Below are 27,535 nucleotides of genomic sequence, written 5' to 3'. Positions count from 1 at the left end.
ATATTTTTGACATTTTTTGCATGCATTTTTTAAAAATATTGTCGTACAATATTGCACCTATCGCAACAAATTTGAGCATGTGTTTGTTAAATATAAGCCGACTGTAAAATGCCCGAGAGAATGTGTCAGCGTTTGCGGCAGCATATGTGCACGTGTGAGTGATCGTGCGCATGTGTGTCATTGCGCTCTTTGGCTTTGTGGGTAAGGGGCTTCTGTGGATGTCATGTGATTTGCCGAGCATGCTATGTGTCACAGCAAAATAGCCGCACGGCGCCGTCGGGCGTGAGGGACGGAAGGCCTGCCTTATATCACTATCACTCACCCAGACGTGGAAAGACACTGATGTCGCTACACGCCGACACTCGTCCGACTCAGCTGTCCGAAAGTCTTCCGCCGCTGCGAGCGGATATTTGTTGCTCTCGTGTGTCGTAGAGTCACATCGCATCAAAGCGCGCCACCCAAATGTTGGCCTAAAGCCTGTTTTCACATTTCTTTGCTTGATTCCTTCTCACTCTCTCGCTTCTGAAACCGTCTCGGTCTCTCCGGCAATTCCGACGCCTCGTAAAATGTAAAAAGGTGAGCGTCTTGGCTTTATTTCCCCGTTGTCGCCAGGCTACTTAACCTTTGAACGTGTGTGAATGTCAAGTTTTTGAGATTGAAAGAAAGGAATAAAACCAGAAACGTATCCACTTTAAGATGAACGATTTATTTCCCGATGCGAAACACTCGCGTCGGCCATTTTGACCTACATTTATCCGAACCGATGACTTGACTTGTTGACTAATCTAAGTCGCCCCAAACTGTTGGTCATCCTCATCTTGTAGAAAGGTTTTTTTTTTTTCCCTGAACTTGCATAATGACAGGTAAACCTAAGTGGCTCTATTTGAAGAGACGCAAATATGCAATAATTGCCATTTTCTGGCCTTTGAGCCAACCTGCGGGCATTATGAGTCACACAAGTGTTGATGTGTAGAAATATTCATAATTCTCTGCTCCAATTCTGTTGCATAAATTCTGTCACCAATGTTCTTATGGGTTAAGTCACGGCGCAGAAAGGCACACACGCACGCACACGCCCAGCCGTCATGGTCTGCCAGCACTCACTTGTAATCCCTCAGACAAATTACAACGTCCTCCCCGCCTCCCTCCCTCCCCTCCCTCCCTCTTTGCAGCTGCAATTGGATTTGGATAAAGATGGCTTTTCCTTTTCTTCTCCATTCTTCCCCGCTTCAGCTAAAGAGGGATCTGCCCGGGGAGATTACACACAAACGCACACTCGCACTGCGGCGCCGAGACGTCGCATTTGAGGAAAAACATCTTCACTAACATCCTCTAACCCCCCCCCCCCCCCCCCTTCACTCTTCACTATAGCGAAGAGCTTCATAGCCTAGAGGTCAAGAGCCTCTATTGCCTTGGCTGTCTTTCACTGAATCACCTTTTCTTTTCTCCCACACACTTGTTTTTCACTACTACTACTACTACTATACTACGACTACATTGTATTTTTTTTTTTTTTTTTTTACATCCATTTTTCTCGACCACTCGTTGATATTGTCAGTCGTGTTCTTTGAGGTCAAAGGCATTCCGACCTCCCAAGCTGTCTGCTGCTCAACTCAACGTACTGTACGATGAGATCAAGCCTTCTTTGTTGTCGATGGAGGCAGATGAACAGATACGCAAGATAGCGGAATATTTATTTCAGTCATCCGATGGTGTTATGATTTTTTTCTTCAATCCGTCGATGATAGCCTTTTGTCAAACTGGAAAACTTTTTAGTAGCAATCACCAATCTTGAAAAGACAAAAAAAAAACGATAACCGATTCGATCCCAAGTCCTACGTTGAGACGTGAGTTTCCCGTGCTTCTCTTAGCCACCAGACACTCCAGGCTCTTTATTTGTGTGGGACACGCTGTGGGATTGTGCTGGCGTAACATAAAGAAGAAGGAGAGGCCATCAGGATGAAATAGATGTGCAGCACCGTGTGTGTAATATGATGAATGCAACCTCGGGGACTAATGTTTGTGTGCGTGTGTGTTTTTCGCGTGCGTGTTGCTGCGTCTGAATTATTTAAAGAGCGGAGGCAGCAGCTGCTCTTTAACCCCGAACCCCATACAAGACAACGATCAATATTTAAGCAGAGATGTCATGATACGCCACACACGTGCACCTAGCACGCTTCGCTGTCAGTGCGCGTGTGATAAATGGAGTGTGTTTTTCTACACATCGAGGGGAGTTTGCAGTGTGTGCAGTGGAGTAAATACTTTTTGGCAAGTCGGAAGCCGTGTTTCGAACCTGTGGTCAAGTTGCTGTCAATGCAAACACGGAGCATCTTCCGCGTCTTTGGCGTCTGGGCTGTGTTTGCTTCTTGCCTTCCCTGGGCCACCAGCGCTGGTAATGGGGAAGGACCTGTCAGCTCACTTAATGCAGCTAATGTTTGCCTGCGCCTGGGGACACGAGCGCAGCAAACGCACACGGTCCTGACACACACAGCGCTCCACTCTCTTCCGCTGTCAGCCACTCTGTCACATCCCCTCGCTTCTGCAAGCCCGCAGCGCAGACAACTACCCACCCCTACCCCCTCACCCCCCCTTCCACTGAATCTCCCCCAGTTTCTTCTACCTCACTTCAACCTCTTTGCATTTCTCCCATTTGTGTTTTTTTTTTTTTCCCGGCGAGCATCCATTGGCCGCATTCATCATGAACGCCGTGAAGAGACACTAATGCATCACGCAGTCAACCTTTTCCGTACTACTTTCAAGCCGGGCCTCCCCACTCTCCATCACCATTACGACTCATTCCTCGTCCTTCACCTTATTTCCGTCCAGCCGTATTCTGAGGTCAGCCCGCAAATCTAAGCAGGATTTTTGATGATGAAGTCGCCTTTGTGTTTTTGTTCTCCGGCGGCGTAGCGTTAGCCACGTTACAGCAGATGTCAGCGGCCTCTGTGGAACTACGCTCATCCATTATATAAACACCTCCATTCTTCATTCCCAACACCCATAATTGTTTCTCCGCAGCTGCAACCGCACCCTCTGCATCTTTGCTAACTTTTGATTCCCGTTTGCTATCGGTGCCGCTGCTAAATTGTTTGTGCTGACAGATGCGACCATCTGTAAAACGGTTTGCCGAAGACAAAACAAAGCCCGGCGACGGTGAAGGTGGTGTTTGCTTAGCGTGTTGATTTTCGCCAGTCCCTCCACCGGGCCTCCACGGGACGGCGGATCATCTGACATGACCTCAAAACACGCCTGACTGCATGGCCGCTCCGTGTGCGAGCGTGCACAGGCGCACACGGATAAGCAAGACGACGTTTGTGCTTGGCTGCGTGTGTGACTCGGCGTATGCTAAGTGCGGCAGGCAGACAAAAGAATTCCCCCCCATCGAGGGATTGTTTGCGTATATCTGCCGTACATAAAAGCGCCGTCTCTGTCCGGTGGAGTTCCTCGTCACTCTCCTCCAATTAGCCCTCTCGTGGCTTTTTACGGCCCCTCCCCCTTTGCTTTGCCTTTGACATTGGGCTAAAGTGGGACAGAGTGTAGTGGGGCAGTGAGGCAGAAGAGACATAGAAACAGTCAGGCAGGAAGAGAGGCAAATCTGCTCCTACGCATTCGAATCTCTGCCCCGCCCCCTCCTAACTTGTTCCTCAGGCCCTCCTGGACCCTCAGGCCTCGCCTTCCACGTCTGGAGCTGCTTTTAGCGTGTCACCGCTCCTCCACTCCCAATCGGCCACATCTGTGTCTGGAGTCCCTTCGCTCCCCATCATCCCTCATTAAATCCTTTGACTCCTCCCCCTTCATCCTCTTTTTTTTTTTTTTTTTTTTTTTTGGCGTCTGTGTCGCCAAGATGCCCAGCAACAAAGACGAGGATAAGAGAGTCCCTTTCCCCTCCCTGCCTCTCCGGCGTCCCGCCTGCCACGCAAGGTGCAGCCATGCGAGCGCCGGCCATGCTCCCCGGTGACCTCCCGCTTCCCGACACTGTGTACGTGTCACGGCTAACATGCTGCGGCACATCACGGCAACACGGCGTTGCAAAAGGGCGAGGGCGAGTAGGCCGGCGCGGCGCGGCTAGCAGCTTTGGCAGCCTTCCCGTACTTGCTCGAAATTTCAAAATTGCTGGCGGCAGTGTGTAAAATGTTTGAAGGTGTGACTATTTCATAATAAATAGCTTTATTTACATTTCCGCAATATTTAACATCGTCAGCCAGGATGGGCTCCATCTCAACAAGGACACACATTAGAGAAAATGGATGGCTGTGCATATTCTTGAGAATATATAATCCACTATATCACATTTCCAAGGCGCCGCAAAAGGTCATACGTGATGTCGGAAAAGATCTGTCAACATCGCAGCGCGTATTGCCTATGCATGACTTTACAACGAGATGAAGCGTTTGATTACAATGGCACAAGAAGTTCTGCTCTCAGAAGAATTTCCCGGAGCACCTTCTTCTACATAATGAATGACAAACACACAAAAGCGGACCTGTGTGTGAAATTACCATTCTGTTGTTTTGTCTTTCTGTTTTTTTCCTGAATTAAGGTCACTCTGGAAAGTGCGTGTGTTTTTGTGTGTGTATTGTGTGTTTAGAATGCATTAGCCTCATCCCGTTAGCCTTCTCATGACTGGCGAGCATGTCTATTTTTATAAATCATGAGGCTAAATAATTCAAGACAATAGCGACACAATAAACTGCATGTTGACAAGTCTGAAAAATATGTTTGTGTGTGTGTCGAGGGGGGAGAGACATTTTTTTGGGTGGTGTTTGTGGGACTTAAAGAGGATACAAAAGACACTGACGAGCTTAAGACAAGAGGATAGAATTCAAGAGGATTATTATTTTTTTTTTCCCCTTGCTGCTCTTGTATAACTCGAGTTTTATGACATTTTGACCCCGGAACACATTTCCATTATTTTCTATGCAAAACAGATTTTGAAATTGAATTTTTCTTCTCATTTTAAATTGGTTTAACAAATCAGTAATTATCACTAGTGACCAAGGGAAACCCATATATTGGAACAGGAGGCCCGTGTGTGCTCGACGATGGTTGGGCAGCTGGCATTTGACAGTGAAACATGTCTTTTTAATGAGGCATTAGGTCTCTGCTTACCTCAGGTCACGCTCCACCTGAAAACCAAACCAAAAGAGGAAAAGAGCGCTGGGTACAATATTGCCATTGAACAACGCTCTATTTTTACACAGGTCCTCACGTAGACCTTTGTCGGCCATTGAGTAAAAAAAAAAAGTGTCAGTAATATCACCGTCCTTGTGCTTCTTTCTCTGCTGGCTTGTTCCCGGCAGCACTCGTCTATTATAGACTGCTTTGAATGTGAATAGAGAGGAGATAGGAGCAAGTGTTCATTTCATACTAGAGCGAGGGGAAGAGGAGGAGGACGCTTGGAGCTTGTTGTCGCGAGGTGTCGATTTCCCTTTGTCAAACACGCCACTGCTTCACGCCCCTATGACAGAACAGATGAGAGCAAAATAAGGAAATGATAGCGGCGGAGGAAAAAAGGTTGGAGGGGGATCGTGAGGGAGAGACCGCCATTGATTTGACACGCGGGGTTCATTTTCATTCATCTGTCCTTGTAATGGGTTGTTAATACTCTGGGTTGGTTGGTTGTGGGAGGGCATAGGGTAGGGTGGAACAATTAATCGAATTTAAATGGACATTGCAGTGTAGTATGCTGCAATTTGTCATGTCTTGTAAATTTGGTGACAAAAAGGAGACACAACTTTAGACTACCTAAGAGCAGGTCTAAATGGTGGCGCAGATGAAATTCGTAAAACAAAATCTTAAAATTGAATTGCAATGTAATCTTGCAGGGAGGAGAAAATTGCAATTTGATGTTTTAATTTCATGAAGATGAATGAACTCACTTTTGCACGAGTTGTTTTTAAAAAAAATTTTTTATCATGTATGCATGCGTAGCTGGGTGCCTCCGTGCATGCATGTACATACATGAAGCAAAGAGGGGCGTTAAATATGAGCAGCACAAATGAAATAGCTTTTAGTCCTTCCTAGTGCCTGCTTGAAATCAGCCATAATGGACCCTTGGTAATTACCAAGTAAATGAACCACCAGAAGAGGCGGAGTCGTGTCAGAAAGCACAGCACGACCACATACTTTGTGTTACGGTGTTATTTAAGTGTAGTGACAATCTCCAGTCAAACACAATCATTTGTTTGACACTGGTGATTTTGTTTCTTTTTGAAAAGATTGCAAAAGTGAGTCGAGTTGTTCCGAGTTCACACTGTCAGTAGCATCAAACAAAAATGCGTTTTTTTTTAAAGGTTTTAATAGGACGTAGATTATAAAAATTAAATAAATAATGAGGTTGTCAAATTAATTTTAAACAGAACCTTTCTACTGCTGAAAATGGATGAATAAGTAAAATATCCTTTTCACAAGCGGTGAATGTCTGTCGCAGTCTGAAGCAGTGTTGTCGCTGTCCATGGTGCTGAATGACTGCAGACCTTGAACGCCTTGAGTGCGCCGCTTCTCGAGCGCCTCTTTACTCATTCGCTCAACCTGCGCGTCAGTCTGAATGGCTTGTTACTTTGAAATTAAATAGGGATGTTAAAAACGCAATAATATGCGCAGGCATTAAGTTACCTCGTCTCAGAAGCTTCTTTTTGTTTCCGTGACATTTTGGTAAATTATGAAAAATGCATTACTAATTATTGTCAATGAGGCCAGGCCAGGCAATGCAATTTTATTTATATGGTGAGTGGATGGATGAGTGGATGGATGAGTGGGTGAATGGATGGACGGATGAATGGATGGACGGACGGACGGATGGACGGACGGATGGACGGACGGGTGGATGAATGGATGGATGGATGGATGGATGGATGGATGGATGGATGGATGGATGGATGGATGGATGGATGGATGGATGAGTGTATGGATGAGTGGATGGATGAGTGGATGGATGAGTGGATGGATGAGTGGATGGATGAGTGGATGGATGAATGTTTACATACTTCCCCAAGTCAGATTTTTTTTTATGCTCTCCCAGAGTCTCCTTGTTGTGCATGATTTCTTGGAGGTGAGAGAACTATCACATTTAAAGGCTCTGCCTGGTGTGTTTTAAAAAGATTTGAGTAGCCTGCGGAGGGCTACAAAGCAAAATAAGAAAAGCTCCCAAATAAACAAAACAACGAGTCTCAATGCTTGCGCACTCTTCCGTGGATATTCCGATGCCAGTGCATTTCTATTGCGTGGTTGTTCCTGCTGCTATCTTATATTTCAGTCACCGCGTGAAGCAAATGGAATGCAACCTTCCTTGTTTGACATGTTCTCCAGTACCTCATTCATATCCGTTTGCATCTGTACTTTTAGCCGCTGCTAAATTGTGTGTTCCTCTAACCGAGCATGCGCATGCTGTTATTGGGCGTGTTGTACGTGATTTACTAGAAGTGAGATTGTTTACTTTGAAAGATTCTGAGAGGAGATGCTGAACTACATGTTCAAGAACTCAAACAGGTTGTGTGCACTGTTACCAAGAAGTTTCAAAGTGAAAAAAGCAATATTTTGTGTTAGCGTGCATTTGTGTCCTAAGCTGGTGGTCCGTGCTGGCTTGAAAATCTAAAACTCGCCCTGCAAATGTTTTTATTAATAGGCAAAGCTCTAAGCCCCACTGCGGCCTCTAATCCAGGCCTACTAATCAATTACCAAGCAATTCAGCACTTTCTCTCCCTTCCATCGGCATTGTTGAAACGTCGGCTTCTGTTTGAGGCGGCGAGATGAAGGGTACACACGCACTAGCACACCACAGCGCCCCCTACCCAGCTGTTGTTATGCCAGCGCACGGGCCCTAGCAACAGCCAGCGAGCGAAAAAAACAAAAAAAACGCGAGATCCTGACGAAAGCAGGGAAATGGGTGAACGAGAAGCAGAGGAAAAAAAACGCGGTGATGAAGAGAAGCAGGAGGAAGGGAGGGGCTTGGAGGGGAGGGGGGGGGGCTTAGAGCATTAATAAGTGATGAGTCCAACAGTGTGAATTGCTGTTAGCATTGCTGCAGCGCCGCCTTCATTTGCATTGCACCCCCCCCCCCCCCCCAATTTACGCCATTTCCTCTCCCTTTTTCCCCTCGCTCGCCGTTTCATCTATTTTGGTCTTGTGTCCCTCGACTAGTTTGAATGTGAAAATAAATATATATTTTCCCACTTAATTTTTTTGGCTCCAGCCTGCGTGCTGGCAACATTCAGCGTATCCTTTCATTAGCGTTTTTTTTTTTCTACATCCGCCTCGCCTCGTTCCCTCATTTTGGCAGAAGCTCTTTGAAAATGGCAGATATAGTAATCCATATTTAGCAGCACCTTTTTTTTTTGGTTTCTATCTAACACACCACAATTTTTTTCTTGTTTTTTTGCTGTCTTTCACTGGGAACTTTGGGCGAGACAAGCGATGCTCCAAGGCTCTCCAAAAACCTTTTTTTTTCCTCACCTTTTTTCTACTCTCAGTATTTGCATGTGTGTGTAGACATCCACTACATAAACACACACACACCCGGTGGGGGCTTCTTTCTGCACTTGGCTCGACGCACCGCCTGGGGCCAATCAGTTGAACCGAACTCCATTACTTACACACCCTCCTACTAAAGAAGAGACAAGAAGCCAGAGATTGAAAGAGGTGGAGGGCAAAGTGGAGGATGGCAGGAAGAAAAGACAAGACATGATAAGAGAGGAGGTCAGGAAATATGGAGGATGTGAGGGCATGCTGAGATGAACCCCCCCCCCTCCCTTGTAGAATAAAAAAATAATTAGAGAAAAGCAGACTATGACGCATGAGTGTTTACAAAGATGCATTCAACGACAACAATCCCGGAGGCGTTGGCAGACTAGACGGGAATTGATCTCGTCTCCCACGACGAGATGTTTGCACGGGGGGAGGACGGGGTGAGACCAAGACGTGGAGGAATCGCTTTGGCCCTCGACCCTCTCCTGTCATGCCTCTCTCTCTCTCTCTTTCTCTTTCCGTGGCCCCGTCGCTCGGGGCGGCTTGTTGCTCTTGATCTGTGCTCTCACTCCCTTCATCAATCTCCATCTGCTGCCCTTCTTACCTGTTAGGGTGGCGTCCTCCACAGCGAATGTCAGCTATTAGATGCAAATGGGTGCCACAAAAATAATCAAGCCAATCCTCGACCCATAGAAAATATTTGATTTAATAATTTACCAGCTGTGATTTTTTTTTTTTTTACATACACACTCATACAGAACACCACTCTACAGAAGAGCTGCAACGATTAATTGATAACTACTCAATTAAAAATTGATCAATATTTTTGATTCGTCTTTTAGATCCTTTTTTTTATTTAATTGTCCAAATGATTGAAATCTCAGCTTCTCAGCAGTAAATATTATCCCATTTTTATCGTCCTCGATGAATGCTGACTGACAAGCTTTGTGTTGAGCACAAATAAAACTTCTTTTTAGTTTCGAAAACGATTATTTTCTGTTACAGACCAAAACAGTAACTAAATCACAATTAGTTTGTTTTCTGCAATGTCAATTTGTGCATTTATCTTGTTTTTGAAAATATACATGGAAGTCCATTGATGAATCGTCAAAATAATCGACCCAATAATGGACAAATGAATCAACAAAATAATCCACAGATTACACAATTATTCAAAGTTATTTGCATTCCTACTCACTAGGAATGAAACTATGATTCAAACCCAGCACACACTTCAAGACACGGCCAAACTAGACCATTCCAAAAAAAAAAATGTCACACCAGAGCATACAGTCAATAAAATGCAACCCTGAAAAACTCCTCCTCATTCATCTATCCTTTTTTTCTCTCTCCTTTCACCATCTTTGACTCTCCATGCACTCTCCCCCCGCCTTCACGTCCTGTCTCTCTCTCTGCAGGCATGTTGTGACAGAGAGAGTGCTGTGTTATACAGAGTTCCACTCGACAATTGCACATTATCCTGTAAGGCTTAATACCCAGGTTGGGAAAAACAGGGCAGGCTTGGAAATTACACCTTACGTTCTTTCAGTCACATGGAAATGTGTGTGTGTGTGCGTGTGTGTGTGTCGGTCAGTCCACCTATGTTCTACCAGGTTCTTCTCTTGTCAGCCTTATACAGAGACATGGGAACATGGAAAGCAAACAACAGCAAAAACACACACACACACACACACACTTTGCGGTCACATCGGCGTAACCAAACAATGTGCGACTTACAAGAAAGCCCGAAGTGTGCGCTGTCTAAAATAACCCTTTGGGCTTGGGATGGAATACAAAAGCAGTTAGGCAAGCAGAAAGAATCAAACAGTGAAATTCACTCTCCTCATCTTTTCCTCCCTGTCGCTCTTTGGTCCCCTTCCTTTTCCATTTCACACACACACACACACACACACACACACACACTTTTCTTGACATGTGGATGAATCACGGGCAGAACTGGAATGAAAATGACACTAATCTGCAGTTACGGTGATACACACACACACAGACACACACACATCAATTATTAACATCTCGAATGACTCCCATGGTCTCTTTTCCTTCTCTTTCTCATCTATCTTTCTCTGTGGTGGATATCTCTTTGGATGGATGGGACATGTTAAAAGCTCTTATGTGTTTAGCTAAGTGCTGTGGTAGGCTTTTTTTTTTTTTTTACATTTTTCTTATATATAATTCCTTTCAAAATCTGTGTTCCTCAAGAGTATTCCAAAAGCCTTACAAAGGAGATGATAGTAGCAAAAAAAACAAAAAACTAATACCCACAATTTCTTCACAAGTCTTTTATAATCTGATTTACGCAAAAAGACGTTTTTCCATTAGAGGAGGAATTTTTCTTTTCTGATGCGAGACTGTAATATTAGATTTAATACAACTTAATTAGCGCGTCCTGTTGAGCGTGAATGGTGGTGGGCAGGTTGACTGTTGCCATAGTGAGGATGTTTTTCATTCATGAGTCATACAACCACGACAATACCACTCCCATGTGAGAGCTGCGTTATCAGCGCCAGCTATCTGCGTCTTCTTCTGCAAAAAAAAAAAAAAGATAAATCATCTTGAGATGATTTTTTTTTAGTCTTCCATATTAAATAAGAACCTACAGTCAGGATTTAAACGAGAGGAATTATTTTTCTCGCAAATCAAATCGACTCAGTGTTCACACCCACAACGGCGCAGATGCACCTTTCCACGCTTGAAATTCTTTATGTGACGACAACTAATGTATCCCCCTTTCTTTTTTTCCGTCGACCACAGGTAACCGTTTCTTCTTGACCTCATTTGGAGCTCTGTATATCTCCGAGGTGCAGAAGGAAGACGCTCTGTCCACCTATCGCTGTATCACCAAGCACAAGTACAGCGGCGAGACTCGACAGAGTAATGGAGCCCGGCTCTCTGTTATGGGTAAGAAACTTTTTCGACTGGGACATGTGGTGCAGGGATCAAGAAGTGAGTCGCTTGTATTGCTTGCCTCCTTCAGACCCTACGGAGTCCACCCCGTCACTACTGGACAGTTTCCAGTCCGGTGAGATGAAGGCAGGGCACAGCGTGGAGCTGCCCTGCATCGCATCCGGCTACCCAAACCCGGCCGTCAGATGGTTGAAGGATGGCCGGCCTCTACCGGCGGACTCCCGCTGGACCCGCCGTATCTCGGGCCTCACTATTTCAGACTTGAGGCTGGAAGACAGCGGCAACTACATCTGCGAGGTCACCAACAGCTTCGGCTCCAAAGAGCTGACGGGTCACCTCAACATCATTGGTGGGTAACGTACAAATTGACCAATCAGAGCTTTGTATCACGGTTGACTTTTAAATGAATTGATATTTTTGTCTTCATGAAAAGTTGAAACAGGAGAGGGTTGTCACACTTGTAGAATAGCCAGGAGGGCTTTTTGGGGGGGTTGGGAAGTAAGAACGTCAACGGACATTGGGCGGACTGGCCACAAGGCACATCACGACACAGCTCACAAACGTGCAGTGACACGGCATATAGGAGCGAGGATACACACAGACTCACACAAGCTACAAGCCTCTTAAAGAGTCATCTTGTGCACGTGCACTGTCACTTGCACCCAGCCTCACACACATTCAGGAGCCCAGAGCACCTAACACCAGCTGCTTTATTGTTCACTGACATTTTCTCCCCCCTTTATGTCGCTCTGTGTGATTTTCATTGTGGTTTAGCATCCACACACACACACACACACACACACACACACACACACACACACACACACACACACACACACACACACACACAGATAGACACATGCATACAAATGCAATGGAAGATGCACAGTATGTCATAAAACAAAGGCAGACATGCAAACCGTGAGCTTCATTTTTAGCTAAGTGTGAGATCATCTTTTGTGTTATGCTTAAATGATTTAACTTGTTGATGCCTTTTTTCTGTGTGTGGTACCTAATGGGAGGAGTGGGAATTTTTTGTAATAAATGAACAGCCACACTAAAAAAAAAAATAGAAAAAAAAGGCAACTTTTTTTCTACGCATTAATACATTACGGCACAAGACAATGACAACAATAAAAGAATCAGCAAATTGGTTTTTGCTAACATTTCCATATTGGAATCAGCTTCAAAAAATTCAGTGAACTAAACTCAATGTTACCACCCATCTTTAGAGCCCCTTCGGGTCACCTTGTCCCCCAAGAACCTCAAGACAGGCATCAGCAGCACGGTCATCCTATCCTGCGCCGTCCAGGGTTCTCCTCACTACACTGTGTCGTGGTACCGTAACACCGAGCCCATCCTACCTGACCAGCACTTCTCCATCCAAGGCGCTCACAACGAGACCTTGTTCATTTCGGCGGCTCAGAAAAGACACTCGGGAGCTTACCAGTGCTTTGCCACGCGCAAGGGCCAGACCGCCCAGGACTTCTCCATCATACTGCTGGAAGGTAAGGTTCATGAAAAGCATCATTTCATGCAGATATTGAGAAAGATTGTATCCATTTATTTTCTTCAGATGGTACCCCACGAATCGTGGCTTCCTTCAGTGAGAAGGTGGTAGTCCCAGGCGAGCCGTTTTCCCTGATGTGCACCGCCAAAGGAGCGCCTCCGCCGACCATCACCTGGACCCTGGACGACGAGCCGGTGGCCCGCGATTTGTCCCGCGTGCGAGCCAGTCAGTACACGCACTCGGACGGGAGCACCGTGAGCTACGTCAACGTCAGCAACCCGCAGATTCGCGACGGAGGATTGTATCGGTGCGCCGCACGAAACTCGGCCGGTAGCGCCGAGTACCAAGCGCGCATAAACGTAAGAGGTGCCTGTCTACTTTTCAATATCAGTCATACTCAAGGCTTCACACGGCCTCAACCCTACCCGCTCCCCGACCCGTATCCTGTCCTCGACCCTTCAATTTCTTTACCTCTCTCTATCTTTTTTTTAGATTTATTTATTTTTGATTTTTTTATATTAATTTTAAGTTTTTGTTTAATTATTTTCTCTCTATTAATGTCGCAAGCATTTTTTTTTAACATAAATTTTGTTTCACTAACTGATTTGGAAAAAAAACCTTGTCAGAAAATCAACAAAAACATTTGTCATCATTTTTCAATGTAAAGTTAATATTTCCAAATGTCTAATTTTAGGGAAAAAAAGTTGCTTGCTGTAATGGAGGATGAAATAATTCGGCTAATATTTACTATTATCAATTCAAATTCCTAGAATGTGGACATTTTTAAATAAAAAAAGATGTATCAAAAAATAATTATCTGATAAAATAATTATCAAATCATGTGATGATCGGTTGCTAATCGATTATCCACTTTACTTAAGTGCTCCATCATCATTCTTTGCTAGCGATGTACCAGGACAAGGCAGAAAAATTCATTCCACCGGAAAGCCGAGAGTATATTAAATAAATATATACATATAGTACAGGTGTACATAACGCTGCGGCCAATTCCATTCCAAGATGGATGGTGTGTCGTTTAACACTCGGTTTATAAGAGAGGAAGAAGAGCATGAAGCAGATGCTTGTCGTGTAGATGGATGTGATGAGAAAAGAGGAGTGCCGGCAATATGGATCGAGTGACGGTAAATTCTGGTGACAGGACCGGTCCTGTCAGGATGATGACTGACCCTGATGGACACGGCGGCGGCGCTGCCGACTCATCCCGCTCTCTGTGTCCCGTGCAGTCTCTTTCTCTCACTCCATCCACAGCTCGTCATTGCTGAGATTGAACATACACGTGGATATACTGTATATCTCCGTGTGTGTGTGTTATTTTTTTTTCTGCGTCTGTGCGCTCGCGAGACGGCGCTGCTGAATAATACATCTTTGGCTCGTCAAAGCTGAGACTTCAAAGCTCGGCACACACTGAGAAATGGAGGAGAGCGGGTGAAGGGGGGGCGGGGGGTGAGGCGGGCGGCGTCAAAGAGAGACAAATACAAAGATGTAGAGAAGTTGAACTGGAAGAAGAGAAGGTCGGGCAACAGGTGAAGGATGATTGAGGGGATGCTCGCGGTTGTCCTGTTGACTCCAGATACATTTTCCATTTCTCTCTGGATTGCTTGACTGCCTCACTGTTTTGTCTCGTATTGTTACAACTACTGGCCGCTGCTGACATTTTTGGTCACAACCTAAGTGGGAATGTTCTAAATTGGCTGCTCCTCATTGTTTTTATGACTTGTATAAAATAATAATAATAAATATAGTAATAAATAAATACAATAATAAAAATACTTTTCCTAAATCAAGATCATTCTTTGAATTTTTTCTCTTTCTCTTCTTGCCCTTCTTGTCCATGCCTCCCCCCCCCCCCCCCCTGTAATTCCTTCCCAAAAATTGCAAAAATTCCACGCCTAAGTGCGGCACCATCAACTGATGATCTTCTTTTCCTCTCTTCTCCTTCTGGTCAAATCTCTCCCTCTTTCTGTCTGGTTTTTTTTTCCCCTTCTCACCGTCTCTGTTAATCAGGCAATCCAAGGATTCGACCCATGAAGAACATCACGGCCGTGGCAGGACGAAGCTCTTTTGTGAATTGCCGAGTGATCGGCTACCCGTATTACTCCATCAACTGGTACAAGGAGGGACTTCTGCTACCTGACAACCATCGCCAGGTAAAGTCTTAGAGTAGTTGTAAAAAAAAATAATAATTAACTGGAACTGAAAAAAACAACTGAAAATTGTTGTATTTTTTTGCAGGTGGTGTTTGAAAACGGTACCCTGAAGCTTACTGATGTCCAAAAGGGGATGGACGAGGGAGCATACATCTGCAGTGTACTCATACAACCTCAGTTGTTCATCAAGCAAACTGTTTACGTCACAGTTAAAGGTGAGTCACATCATACTAATAAAATTCCCTACGTCAGCGGGCAAAACAGAACACAAACTATGCAGCAACGCATGTAGACAGACAATATAAAAATATGCATTGTCATATATTCTTTATCTTCTGCGAAATAATTTTACTCAGCCACTCATAGTAGTAGTGAAAGTCTTCTTCGTATCTGTATCCACTCCCAGCATTTGGCTAACTTACTTTTTAGCATTGGAATAGAAACTGTCTAAATTCATCTGATTCTTGCTAATGAGTGCAAAAGGGAAATATTCAGAGTTCGGAGAAGTGTTGGGAGTTAAAGCAGGAAGAAAATAAAGCGTGTATGCATTGCCTCTAATAACCCCTGATTAAGGGGCGGCGAGGCCTCGTGCGCTCTCGCATCCACTCAGCAATTACACGGAGTTGGAGTGCTATCGAATAGGATTTACACATGTGTACATGTGTGGCGGATGTTTTTGGGTTTTACCTGTGGCCATGCGTGTTCATTCACTTTGCCCTCTGCGGCGCCCGCATTGTTGCCGGAAAAATAACGGCGCCTCCTGTTTGCGTACGTGCGTTTGCAAAGTGCGGCTATGCGAATGTGTGCTCGTCATGTCTCTGATTTAATTAGATGAATTTTAATGAGGTCCAGATTAAATCCCCCAGATGTCTCAGCTGTAACCCCCCCCCCCCCCCCTCCCACTGCCGCCACCCTCCCTAACTCTGAATCACCTCCATCGGTTTCCATAGCAACACCATTCTCCCCCTGTGGATGGGGGCCCTAATTAGAGCAGCTATTATGGGTTGGCTTTATCAGGGCAGGGCGGGTTGGAGTGGCAAGGTTGGCGGGGGGCACCGGCGCAGAGGCTAGTGGGCGTAGATAGGCAGGCGAAAATGCTTTAGAACAGGAGTGCCAAACTCATTTTTGTCGCGGGCCGCATCGTCGTTTCCTTCGGAGGGCCATTGTGACTGTCAACGCTTTATATACAGTACATGCTACACAACAAATTAATGAATAATTAGTTTTGAAATCAGAGGCTAGTAAAAATTGGCGAATGGTAATAAATGTTGCCATATATATATATATATATTTTATTTTTAAAGTGGACAATGTAGTCTTTGTGGGCCACATAAAATTATGTGGCGGGCCGAATCTGGCCCCTGGGCCTTAGGTTTGACACCGTGCTATAGAAGCTTTGACGAGGGGTTGACATTAATTTTGGTGAATCTCTTAACAGTCTTTTTTTTCTTCCATCTCTCTCTTTGTTCTCTCCTCACCTCTACCCCACACACGGCTGACTCCACACCTCATGTCCTTTCGATGCCCTCACTTCTCCAAATCGGCACGTCTCCCCCCCATATTCCGCCTCTCTGTATTCCATCCTTCACTTCTTCATATCTGACTTTGAATCTCTGTCTTCACCTCTTACTCACCCCCTCGCTCATTTAAACAACCATCAAAACCGTTTTGATTCCCGTCTCGCCTTTATTTCCATGACTGTCTTCGCCCGTCGTCTCCCGCTCTCCTGCCCCGTACTTCACCCTGTTTCCCGTCCTTGCGTGGTCTCGACGCAACTCTCTTTTCATCACACGCTGCCGTGACGTCACTATTCCATCCCTCGCTTAGTTCCTCCGCTGATCCAGCCTTTTGACTTCCCGCCGACCTCCATCGGCAAGTTGATGTACATCGCTTGCGTGGTGGCGTCCGGCGACATGCCCATCCGCATCACGTGGCGCAAGGACGGCCAGGAGATCGTGCCTTCCTCGGGCATCACCATCGACACCAAGGAGTTCATGAGTTCCTTGCAGATCTCAAAAGTGTCGCTGAAGCACAACGGCAACTACACCTGCATCGCCAGCAACGATGCTGCCACTGTGAGCACTGAGAGGCAACTCACTGTCACAGGTGAAAAAGAAACAGATTCGATTTTAAACCCATCTCATTTTTTTTTTTAAATGCTAACTGATGGGCTTGAAACTTTATTCCCCGCAGTGCCTCCTCGTTTTGTGGTGCAGCCCAACAACCAGGATGGAATCTACGGCAAGTCGGGTATTCTCAACTGCTCAGTTGACGGATACCCTCCTCCCAAGGTCATGTGGAAGCACGGCAAAAGCGCACTAGGTACAAAATCACATTCTTAGCTTGGCGATACAAAAACTATCGAAAATGAGAAAACGAGCGCGATCCTCGTATTCGATATCCATTTCTCTCTCCTCTGTATTTTGTCTCAGCCGGCATCGGGAACCCACAGCAGTACCACCCCGTACCTCTGACGGGCCGAATCCAGATCATGAACAACGGTTCGCTACTCATCCGTCACGTCCTGGAAGAAGATCGTGGCTTCTACTTGTGTCAGGCCTCCAACGGGGTGGGCTCTGACATCAGCAAGAGCATGGCGCTCACTGTTAAGAGTGAGTAGAACCACCATATATATAAGACAAAGATGGACGAAGCTAGCGGCCAAGACGGCTAATTTAAACCTCGACGTGTATGTGGACATATATTGGCTAGGTTGTGAGAATGTCGAGCAAGTGAGCAATTGATCCCCCCCCCCCCCCCCGAACCCTCGGGATCTGTCTCCAGACAATCAAAACCACTTTGAGCTTATTCATTATCTGCAATCAATCGCCGCGGCCTGCCCTCGCTGTCAGTAACGGCCGACCGGCGTGATGAAAAAGCACGCGGAGAGTGCCGGAGGACGCCGCCCGCGCGCGCCGCACACCGAGTCGCCATTTAGAAGCGAGCCATATTAGCTCCATCACGCCGGACGGTGACCTTAACCGACAGCGGCGCTGACAAAAGAGATGTCAACGGAACATTTCTGACATAAGTGTACGAACAACCCGCCCGCCCGTCCGCCTCTGGCTTTACTTGTTATCGATTGAACCGTTCCTCTCTTCTGCCTTCCTCCGTTTTGTCTCCTTGGTTGAATGAATAAGTGATGAAAACAAAAACAGCAGAACCTTCCTCCTCGGGTCGATACGGTGCGCGCGGTAAGATTGAGTGCGCCGCTGATTTTGTGTACAGAGGAAGGCAGAGTGTATCGTTTTTGCCTCTTCATTCACCTCGACCTCCGTGTTAACTATCGGAGAATGCGAGAGGAGCTTTATCGACTTTACCTCATTGACCATCGCTCTTCACGGCTTGCCCGCTCTCAAACCCACCTCGCTCTTTTCCCCTCTCTGCTCCTTCACCTTCTTTTAAACCCTGCTTATTATCCACTCACTTTTCTGCCTCCCCCCCCTCCTTCCCGTTCTCCCCGCTCCAGTTCCAGCCATGATCACAAGTCACCCCAACACCACCATGGCCAAGAAGGGTCACGTTAAGGAGCTGAACTGCACAGCGAGGGGGGAATGGCCTATCATCATCCGCTGGGAGCGAGGCGACACGGTCATTGACCCCGACCGCAATCCCCGCTACTCTATTACCACCAGCCCCAACGAGAAGACGGACGAGGTGTTGTCCACTCTCAAGGTAAGAAACGCTCAGACAAGCGGTGACGATATGACTTGACAAATTGTAGGAGCAAGTTACAGAAACAGCGCAGTCGCTTTACTTGAAGTCGAAGAATATCGTTTCGGAAAGAACTAGCATTTGCAATTCCCTACGCGATTACGTGTGCATGCTGAGAGATGATGTTGCCGGGGTGATGTTGCCAAAGAAAGAAATGAATTGCCAAATATAACTAATAAGTCGACACAACCCGAGTGTCTTCAAATACCACGCGAGTGTCCTCCCTAGAGGCTGTGAGGAGAATGCGGATGACATCAAAACACTGACTCGATGCTTTTTAAGTGTCAGGCTATGACATCACTGATTTCGACTTTGCGGCTATCTATAGCGAGCGCGAAATTGCGTGTGGCCGCTAACAGATTGCGGCGCTCTTGGTGGGAGTTTACTACCAAGATCGCATTTTTTTATTTTTTTTTAAAACTATAACATCGGTGTCAAACCTAAGGCCCGGGGGCCAGATACAGCCCACCAAATCATTATATGTGGCCCGCAAAGACAAAACGTACATCGACTTCTTGTGTCAATACTAAAATTGCAAATTGTCTTCTTTAAAAGAATAAACATATTACAGGCAATTTTTATTACCATTCATCATTTAAAAATATTTTAACGGAATACACACGCTTTCATTCATCAGATCCTCAAAGTGGACTTGCTAACCTGTCTCTTGCTAACTCCTTGTAGCTAAAACCAGCAGAACGTGAGGACTCGGTCTTCTTCTCCTGTCACGCTATCAACTCGTACGGAGAAGGACGAGGCCTCATCCAGCTCACCGTGCAAGGTACTCATAGTCCTCTTTCCATTTATATCAATCCGGTTCCAATCACACTCCTTAATCCTCAGAACCCCCGGATCCTCCCGAACTTGAGGTGCGTGAAGTAAAAGATCGTAGTATGAACCTACGATGGACGCAGAGGTTTGACGGCAACAGCGTCATCACTTCCTATGACATCGAATACAAGAACAAGACAGGTAAGTCCAAAAACCACATCATAAGAGGATCCTTGATTCTGCGGACTGACAGGAAACATGGACATCTATTTTGTCAGATACCTGGGAGCTGAAGCACGCCACTCGAAACATTTCCCCCACTAACAATCAGGCCAACATTGTGGACCTCCACCCGGCGTCGGTCTACAGCATCCGCATGTATTCCTACAACGCCATCGGGAAGAGCGAGGCCAGTAAGGAGCTCACCATCAGCACGGAGGAAGCTCGTAAGTACTTTGAGGAAAGAATCAGTTTTTCTTTGGCTGTGTTTCAAATGATCTACTCCATTTTCATAGAACCTGATGGTCCTCCCATGGATGTGATCCTGCAGCCGGTGACCTCTCAAAGCATCAGGGTCACTTGGAAGGTAATAATTCTATCGGGGTGGCCCAGTGCCCCCCGCGGCCCCCCCTCTAGCTCCGCCAGTGCTGAGAGATAAAAAGATATTGAGATTCATCTCATTCCACTCCACAGGCTCCCAGGAAGGAGCTACAAAACGGAGTGATCCGAGGTTACCAAATTGGTTACAGAGAAAACGGTCCGGGCAGCAACGGGCAATACACCATTGTGGAGATGAAGGCCACCGGAGATAGCGAGGTCTACACATTGGACAACCTCAAGAAGTTCGCTCAGTACGGCGTGGTGGTTCAGGCCTTCAATAGAGCTGGCACCGGGCCCTCCAGCTCCGAGATCAATGCGACCACGCTCGAAGACGGTAAGGAGCAGTAAGCAGACAGTCGATGACCACGTACGGAAAGCTAACATTAGGACTAAATATTTTGGAGCAAAACACCTCCAAGTATCATACAGTGCACTTCAGCGTCACGGGAAACGATAATAAAAAAAAAAAAGGAAATGTTTGTTGTTTTTCCAAGTGTAAAAAAAACGCGGCACTTTAGTGACCAGCTGCCGTAATTGCTGCTTTTCAAACAGCACGGCACCGCGTGAGCAAGTGGAAGAGCAAACTGTCAGCCATCCGCCAGCTTTGATTCACAGTTACTGCACGTTCCGTGTCGCTTTCTCGCCGCCTGAACTGTGTCACGCTCCTCCATCTTTGTGTTTGTTGTTGTCGTTGTCACTCGAAAAAACCAACCGCCTTCGCTCTATTCTAACAAGAATGAATGCCCGCCGTAAGCCCAAGCTTTCGGGTGTGCACAAAGAACTGCCGTGATAAAAAAAAGCTGGGTGATTGGATGGAAATAAACAACTACAACGGATCTGATTGATGTTCTTTTTTTTTATCGAAAGGGCCAAACATTTACATCAATTGTACTTGCCGTCCGACACATTGAGGGTAGAAAAGCTCTTAACTCCCAAAAACACGACTTCCAGCTGTTTCTGATTTAGCAACTGTCCGTTAGCATCATACCGCATTTGCGGTACCCAACATAGTATGTCATTATAGCCTTAACCCCCCCCCCCCCCCCAAAAAAAAAAAAACAGGCTTCCTACAATCTCCATCATCACTGCCTGTCGTTCCCTCCTCACACGCAGTGAACAGTTGGTCCAGAGCAGGCAGAGCCCTCCGGCGCTTCCCCGTGGCTGTCACCGTGGCGACAGCGATATTGACGGCCATTATGATAATAGTGATAACAACAAGCATACTAAAAATAATTATAATTAGCTTGTCTGTCGGTCCGTCTTTCCCTCGGCCCGTTTCCTGCTGTAATTATCCGCAGCTGAACGCTTTGTCTCCCTGCATCTCTTTTTCATCTTTTTCTGCCCTTCCTCTGCTTTTAACTCTCTCCCTCCTCCTTGCAGTCAAAAAAAAAAAATGTTTTGGTGTCTTATTAACGAGCCAACAAATAGACACGGCTATGTTCTACTCTTTATTTATCTAGCGGCTTGTCATGCTAGCAGGCCGTCATCTTTTCTCCCCTAAATGAAGCACATGTCCTCATTTTATACCTGCAAAGTGAGAAACGATGCATCCTAATTATTTACACTGCTAACCCAAAGGTCTATTCATACAAGGCCCAGTTTCCTGGCTTCCTCCGTCCTCCTCCCCACCTCCGCCCTCCACGCCAGCTGCCCAGAATAACGGCCCTGGCGGACTTGGCCCAATCTCATGTCTTTCACTCGCCTCTCTTCCTGCCCATCCCGATATGCACAAGTTGACTTCTGTTCGTCGTCAACACTGCGCGTTATTCAAAGACTGAAAAGGCGACACCTGGATGAGCGAGAACAGAGCTTGACTTGTGCAGAAAGAGAGAGAGAGAGAGATGCTCCTATATATTTTGCAAGATTGCGGCGGAAACGCTCATTAGGGCTTCGCTAATTAACCTTCAATGGGCCACTCGCTACGCACTCCTGATTTACTGTCTAACCTTTGCCAAGGCTTCCTTTTCCTTTTTATTCAGATTATACCATACTTTATACTTTGTACCATACATTATGGTCCTTCTGGTGTTTGCAATTTGGCCACCAGGGGACAGTATAATACAGACATTTATTTTCACCAAAGAAGACGTTCACAACTAAGTGACTCACTTTAGCTGCTGTAATTTTGGTTGTTTTTCACAAATGATAAAAAATAAACAGTGGGCTCTTGCTATTACTTGCATGACTTACTCAATATGTCCTTTTCCCACTGTGTCATCAGTTCCAAGCCAACCTCCTCAGAATGTGCGGGCAATCTCCGTCACCTCAGATGAAGCGGTCATCTCTTGGGTCGAACCCCCCAGGATGACCCTGCACGGCGTTCTGAAGGGCTACCGTGTCATCTTTTGGGCCGTCTTCCCCGACGGAGGTGTGTTGGCTGCTCGAGTACCCTATACCTTAAAATAAGGCTGGTATCAGTGGCATAGTCCTTGGAAAACAGCATGTTGAGAAAACTAAGTATCCAATATGAGCATCTGTTTGTTCCTCAGAATGGGGTGAGATGCAAAATATCACCACAACCAAGGAGCAGGTGGAGCTCAGAGGTCTGGAGAAGTTCACCAACTACAGCATCCAGGTGCTGGCCTACACACAGGCTGGTGATGGCGTACGCAGCAATGTCCTATACATCCAGACCCGGGAGGATTGTGAGTCCGCCCTTGATGCGTTTTATCGGCACACACATGGATAAAGCAATTTTATCCAAGGGTTTAAGATGTTTCAGCTGCGGTGTGGGAGGCACATTCATGGAGGGTGAGGGGGGGCGGGGGGTGAGGGTCTTTGTAAGGCTGAGGTAGCTGATTAAAACCTCTTTGTGCTCTGATGTGCCATTACCAGTGCTAATGAGAATTAAGAAGCCAAAAAGCGTGTGTGCGCGCGTGCATGTGATGAGCCTAAGGCTGTGTGGATCTGTGCATGTAAAGCCATCAGAGAGGGGGGGGGGGGGGGTTGTTTAGCATGTGTGTGTGTGCATGAGTGCATTTCCCAGCTTTGGTGTGCCAGTGTGAGAAAACACGCTATTGTTTGTGCGCAAGTCTCACCCGGCCGGCACCCTGTACAAGCGAGAGATTAATTCTTTGTAGCTTAGAGAGAATTAATTTTGTGCTTACACTGGTGGCTTGTGGATTACATCCGGATCCGCCTCTCTGCTCTTTCCCCGAGGCCCCGACAAGGAAGGGTGGCAGAAGATTTTGAAGAAGTGTCATTTCACACATACATTAAAAAAAAAAAAAGCTTTTATTCCTTTTTTCTATTGTGTATTTTTTGTGTTAGCTTCCCTGCGCTAGCTCTTCAAATACATGCCCGAGCGGCTTTTTATTTTTATTTTTTTGCCCTGATGCGGGCCGACACGGTGTCCAGGGGCAACCTCTTCACATACGTTCAACATTATCTTTCTGATCCCTTTGCCCTCAGTGCTCGGCGCGGCATATGGGGAAGTGTTTACAGTGGAGTTGTGCAAACAGAGCAGTCGTCAGGCCGCCGTAAAAGCAGAGATGACAGTGATTCATGCCCTCCCTCTGCAGGCGTCCCTTTGAATGTGTGGATGTGTGTTTACACGACCGTGCTTGTTATAGCGCTTTGGGTACTTTATGGTCCTCTTTGAGCCCTCACATCCAGTTTTAGTGAGCGAATAGCTCAGTAAGTAGCCGACACCTGCGTCTAGTCAATAGAATGCAATACAGAATGTCGGCTCACTGTAATGTCTGTCTATTCAGGTGTCTAATGACACATGGTTTTTTATTATGATTTTTTTTTTTTTTTTTGGAAAGCACACATTCATCGCTTGTTGTCCTCAGTATGTTCTTCTTTTTTGTCTAATGTGCAGACCCCGGGCCTCCAGCTGGCATCAAAGCTGTGCCCTCCTCTGCCAGCAGTGTGGTGGTATCTTGGTTACCCCCCCATAAACCAAATGGAATCATCCGCAAGTACACCATCTACTGCTTGAGCCCCGGATCAGGACGACCGGTGAGTGAAAAGGGCTGCATGGATTTATTAGGAAGAAAAGAGATCATGTTTGGAACATTGGATACTATGTTTGGAGGAAGCATTACATGTTTTTTCCCCCCCTCTTCAGTTTTTGTTGTGTGTAATCCATACGACGCAAAGATAACGGTTAAAATTGATCCAATTAAAAATGTGCATGGATTGTGTGTGCACTTTTTTGCTGCAGTCTCAGCACGAGGCGTGTGTGTGAAATGAGCTCCACTCGTACCGCAGTGTGTGCGCGTGCGAGCTCACCCTCCCGCCTCATTTGCATATCTGCGTCTCATCACGTTGCCACGACAACCTCATCTGTTCATCAAGCAGCACAGAAAAAAAATAACACACGCACATTCATATGAGCGACAAGGACACACTATCTATCTATCTATCTATCTATCTATCTATCTATCTATCTATCTATCTATCTCTGTCTCCATCGCGTCCTCTTTCCCTCTCTCCCTCTCTCCATCTCTCCATCTCTCCATCTCGCCAGCCATTCATGCGTCCATCTGAAGCCCCATGCAGAGTTCAGGATGATTACTATGTAAATGAGTGCAACTAAAGGGGAAGGAAGGAAGGAAGGAAGGAAGGAAGGAAGGAAGGAAGGAAGGAAGGAAGGAAGGAAGGAAGGAAGGAAGGAAGGAAGGAAGGAAGGAAGGAAGGGTTACAGGGAGGGGGGGTTGCAAACACACCGCGGGGGAGTACTTTTGTTCTTCTTTTCATTATCTCGGTCTATTGTTCCCTGGATCGCCGCTATCTCCACGCCTAAGGAATATTTTAATATCCGTTTTAGCAACACAAGCTTACTCCCCCCCCCACCCCCGCGAGCCCCCCCCCACCCCACCCGACCACCACTGTTTTTACTCGTACAGTTTCCATCCTAATATCTATCCATTCATAACTACTCAGGCCTTCCCCTCCATCCACTGGAGGGTATTGAGACAAATGCACAGAGAGGAGAGTCATTGAAGTCAATGTGAGTCAGCGAGAGGTTGCAAAGCACAAAGTGGGGGGCGGCGGTAGTTAGTGGGGTGGGGTGGGGGGGGCGCTGTTGAGGTAGATGAATGTGAGCACTGGCTAAAAAGTGAAAGGTAGATAAAGGATGGCACAGCCAGAATGGATGATCAATAGAACAGACTGACAAAAAACATGACTGTACGGAACCTGCCCAAATATAAATAATCCAGCAGACGCAATTTTACTCCGGACCTGGAATAATGGAGCGCAGAAAATACAAATCTTCCCTCCACAATGTCAGTTCCACGTTTTGCATTTACCATTTGAGAAGGCAGTGATGTGACTAGACAGCAAACACATGGCTGGGTTAAACACACTGCAATTACACATCCAGCTCCAGGTCATGTGTACTGCATGTGTGGGCTTTCTCTGTCACTCACTTTGTGGGTGCAAATGTGAATTGCTGTTATTTTGCATGTGTGTTGTGGCTGCTGTAGATTGGCCTCATTAGTGTATGACTCTTTGTGATATCTCTTAGCCATTGTCTGTTTTCACCCTGCTCTCCTCTCATCCTCCTTTCCTCCCTTCAAGTCTTGCCCCCTCTCATACACACACATTTTTTGGGGGTGAGTTTGCCCTCCCCCCTGCATTAAAAAAAAAAAACTCAGCATATTCCACGACACTTCTTTTTGGATTTAAGGGAAGACTTGAGGGCTTGTTTTGCATTAAGCTGATGTTCACTGAGTCCTTCACATTACTTCCGCTTCTCGAATAAAATGACAGTATGACCCAGTGTGTGGAACCCCCTGGATTTTACTCAACTGATTTTGTTACTACTTCATCATGAAATGATATGCTTCCCTAAAAAAAAAAAACATTATACAATAAAATTACAAACACCATCGGCAATGGAGAACCTTCACGCTGTGTCCTCTCCCCCTGCCGTTCTCATCAGATGCCCAGCGAATACGAAGCCAACCCGGAGCTCGTCTTCTACCGCATCAGCCACCTCAACCACAGGCAGCAGTACTTGATCTGGGCTGCGGCCGTCACCACTGCAGGACGCGGAAACTTCAGCGACAAGGTCACCGTTGAGCCAGCCGCCAAGGGTGAGCTCCAAGTACTTATATTCATTCATTCAGAAAATAGTATGACAGGAGACGACTTAACCAGGCAATGAAGAGGCCAGTTAAATGAATAGGCGTTGAATTAAAAGACGGCCTATACACTGGAGTTGGAATTTAAAAGGAGTACTGTCTGCTTTGTTAGTTTTTTTTTCTGCTCAGTGTAAAGGTTTGCTAGCATGCATGTGATCGGCAGCTGTAAATGGCAGCGTCCTCAGGCTTGCCCACTCGATACTTCATTCAACCAAACATAAGTGCACTAGAGTGCTAGCGTTAAGAAGCCTAGCCAGTGAAAATAAGTGGGAGGGTGACAAGGCCTCAATTGAATGGAAGCCCGGAACCCCCTCCCCCCCCCATTATATCCTTTCAGCTCATTCTCCGTCACGTTTCGTATTATTCACATTCTATACTTTGCTGGGCAATGTCATTTGTCTGTGGGGATATATTTTAATCAATTTATTCACCACGTAGGTCTCCGAGACATTTCTGCGCTTCCAACAGGGAATAATTTGTTCTTTGCGTCTCAATCGAAATCTTGTTACACCACCTGCGCCACAATTTAGCCCTACTTCAAGCTAGTCTATAGTCTAGTCTACTTTTTTGTCAGGTGCAAGAAACCAAAGCGTAAAAATAAAAAATGCACCACTTTTAACACTTAGCGCAGGTCTCATGTCTATTTTTTCCTATTCCACCAGCCCCTGCTAAGATCCTATCGTTCGGAGGTACGGTGACCACCCCATGGATGAAAGAAGTCCGGCTGCCTTGCAACTCTGTAGGCGAACCAACACCAACTATCAAATGGACCAAAGACAGGTGAGACACGATACCAAATTGAGTCATTGATGCTTAAATTAGAACAGTGGCGTAAAATGTCGACGTTTCTCTCGGGTAGCGAGAACACAGCCATCCCGGTGTCTCTGGACGGACAGCGTCTCATCATGACCAACGGCACACTGGTGCTACGTACTGTCAAGGCTGAGGATTCGGGCTACTACACCTGCACGGCCACCAACACGTTGGGCTTTGACACCATCATCGTTAATCTTTTAGTGCAAGGTGGCGAACTGAAAGCATCTGCTGTGTGTTCTCAAGCAGGGAGAAGGGCGAGCAGTTTCACGGCAAACTCTCTTATGTTCAGTTCCTCCAGACCAGCCTCGACTCACCGTGTCCACCACCTCTACTTCCTCCATCACTCTGGCCTGGATACCAGGAGATAACGGAGGCAGCTCTATCAGGGGTACGATCGGCTATATTTAGAATTTTTCTTTATCTAAGATCCAATTGGTTGGGAAAAATCTAATTATGTCCATTACTGTAAGTTT

General features: G+C 46.2%; 1 protein-coding gene across 1 annotated transcript in view; it reads left to right on the top strand.

Annotated features, from left to right (window-relative positions):
• The window catches only part of dscaml1 (Down syndrome cell adhesion molecule like 1), a 58,542-nt gene that overhangs the window by 24,011 nt on the left and 6,996 nt on the right, over positions 1-27,535 (top strand). Inside the window, exons 4-25 of the mRNA XM_085916281.1 lie at positions 11,236-11,382; positions 11,459-11,737; positions 12,621-12,896; positions 12,965-13,264; positions 14,924-15,066; positions 15,152-15,281; positions 16,894-17,172; positions 17,260-17,388; positions 17,499-17,678; positions 18,536-18,741; positions 19,465-19,561; positions 19,624-19,752; positions 19,830-19,997; positions 20,067-20,137; positions 20,245-20,485; positions 22,373-22,519; positions 22,641-22,796; positions 23,975-24,114; positions 26,045-26,198; positions 26,909-27,026; positions 27,106-27,269; positions 27,352-27,450. Of these exons, the coding sequence (XP_085772407.1) occupies positions 11,236-11,382; positions 11,459-11,737; positions 12,621-12,896; positions 12,965-13,264; positions 14,924-15,066; positions 15,152-15,281; positions 16,894-17,172; positions 17,260-17,388; positions 17,499-17,678; positions 18,536-18,741; positions 19,465-19,561; positions 19,624-19,752; positions 19,830-19,997; positions 20,067-20,137; positions 20,245-20,485; positions 22,373-22,519; positions 22,641-22,796; positions 23,975-24,114; positions 26,045-26,198; positions 26,909-27,026; positions 27,106-27,269; positions 27,352-27,450 (3,753 nt within the window). The remainder of the gene's footprint in view (positions 1-11,235; positions 11,383-11,458; positions 11,738-12,620; positions 12,897-12,964; positions 13,265-14,923; positions 15,067-15,151; positions 15,282-16,893; positions 17,173-17,259; positions 17,389-17,498; positions 17,679-18,535; positions 18,742-19,464; positions 19,562-19,623; positions 19,753-19,829; positions 19,998-20,066; positions 20,138-20,244; positions 20,486-22,372; positions 22,520-22,640; positions 22,797-23,974; positions 24,115-26,044; positions 26,199-26,908; positions 27,027-27,105; positions 27,270-27,351; positions 27,451-27,535) is intronic.

The sequence above is a fragment of the Syngnathus leptorhynchus genome, chromosome 7 (genome assembly GCF_054491065.1).
Source record: "Syngnathus leptorhynchus isolate UIUO chromosome 7, UIUO_Slep, whole genome shotgun sequence".
Classification (NCBI taxonomy): domain Eukaryota; kingdom Metazoa; phylum Chordata; class Actinopteri; order Syngnathiformes; family Syngnathidae; genus Syngnathus; species Syngnathus leptorhynchus.
Note: the sequence above shows the minus strand (reverse complement) of the source record. Positions and strands in the feature narration are given on the sequence as shown.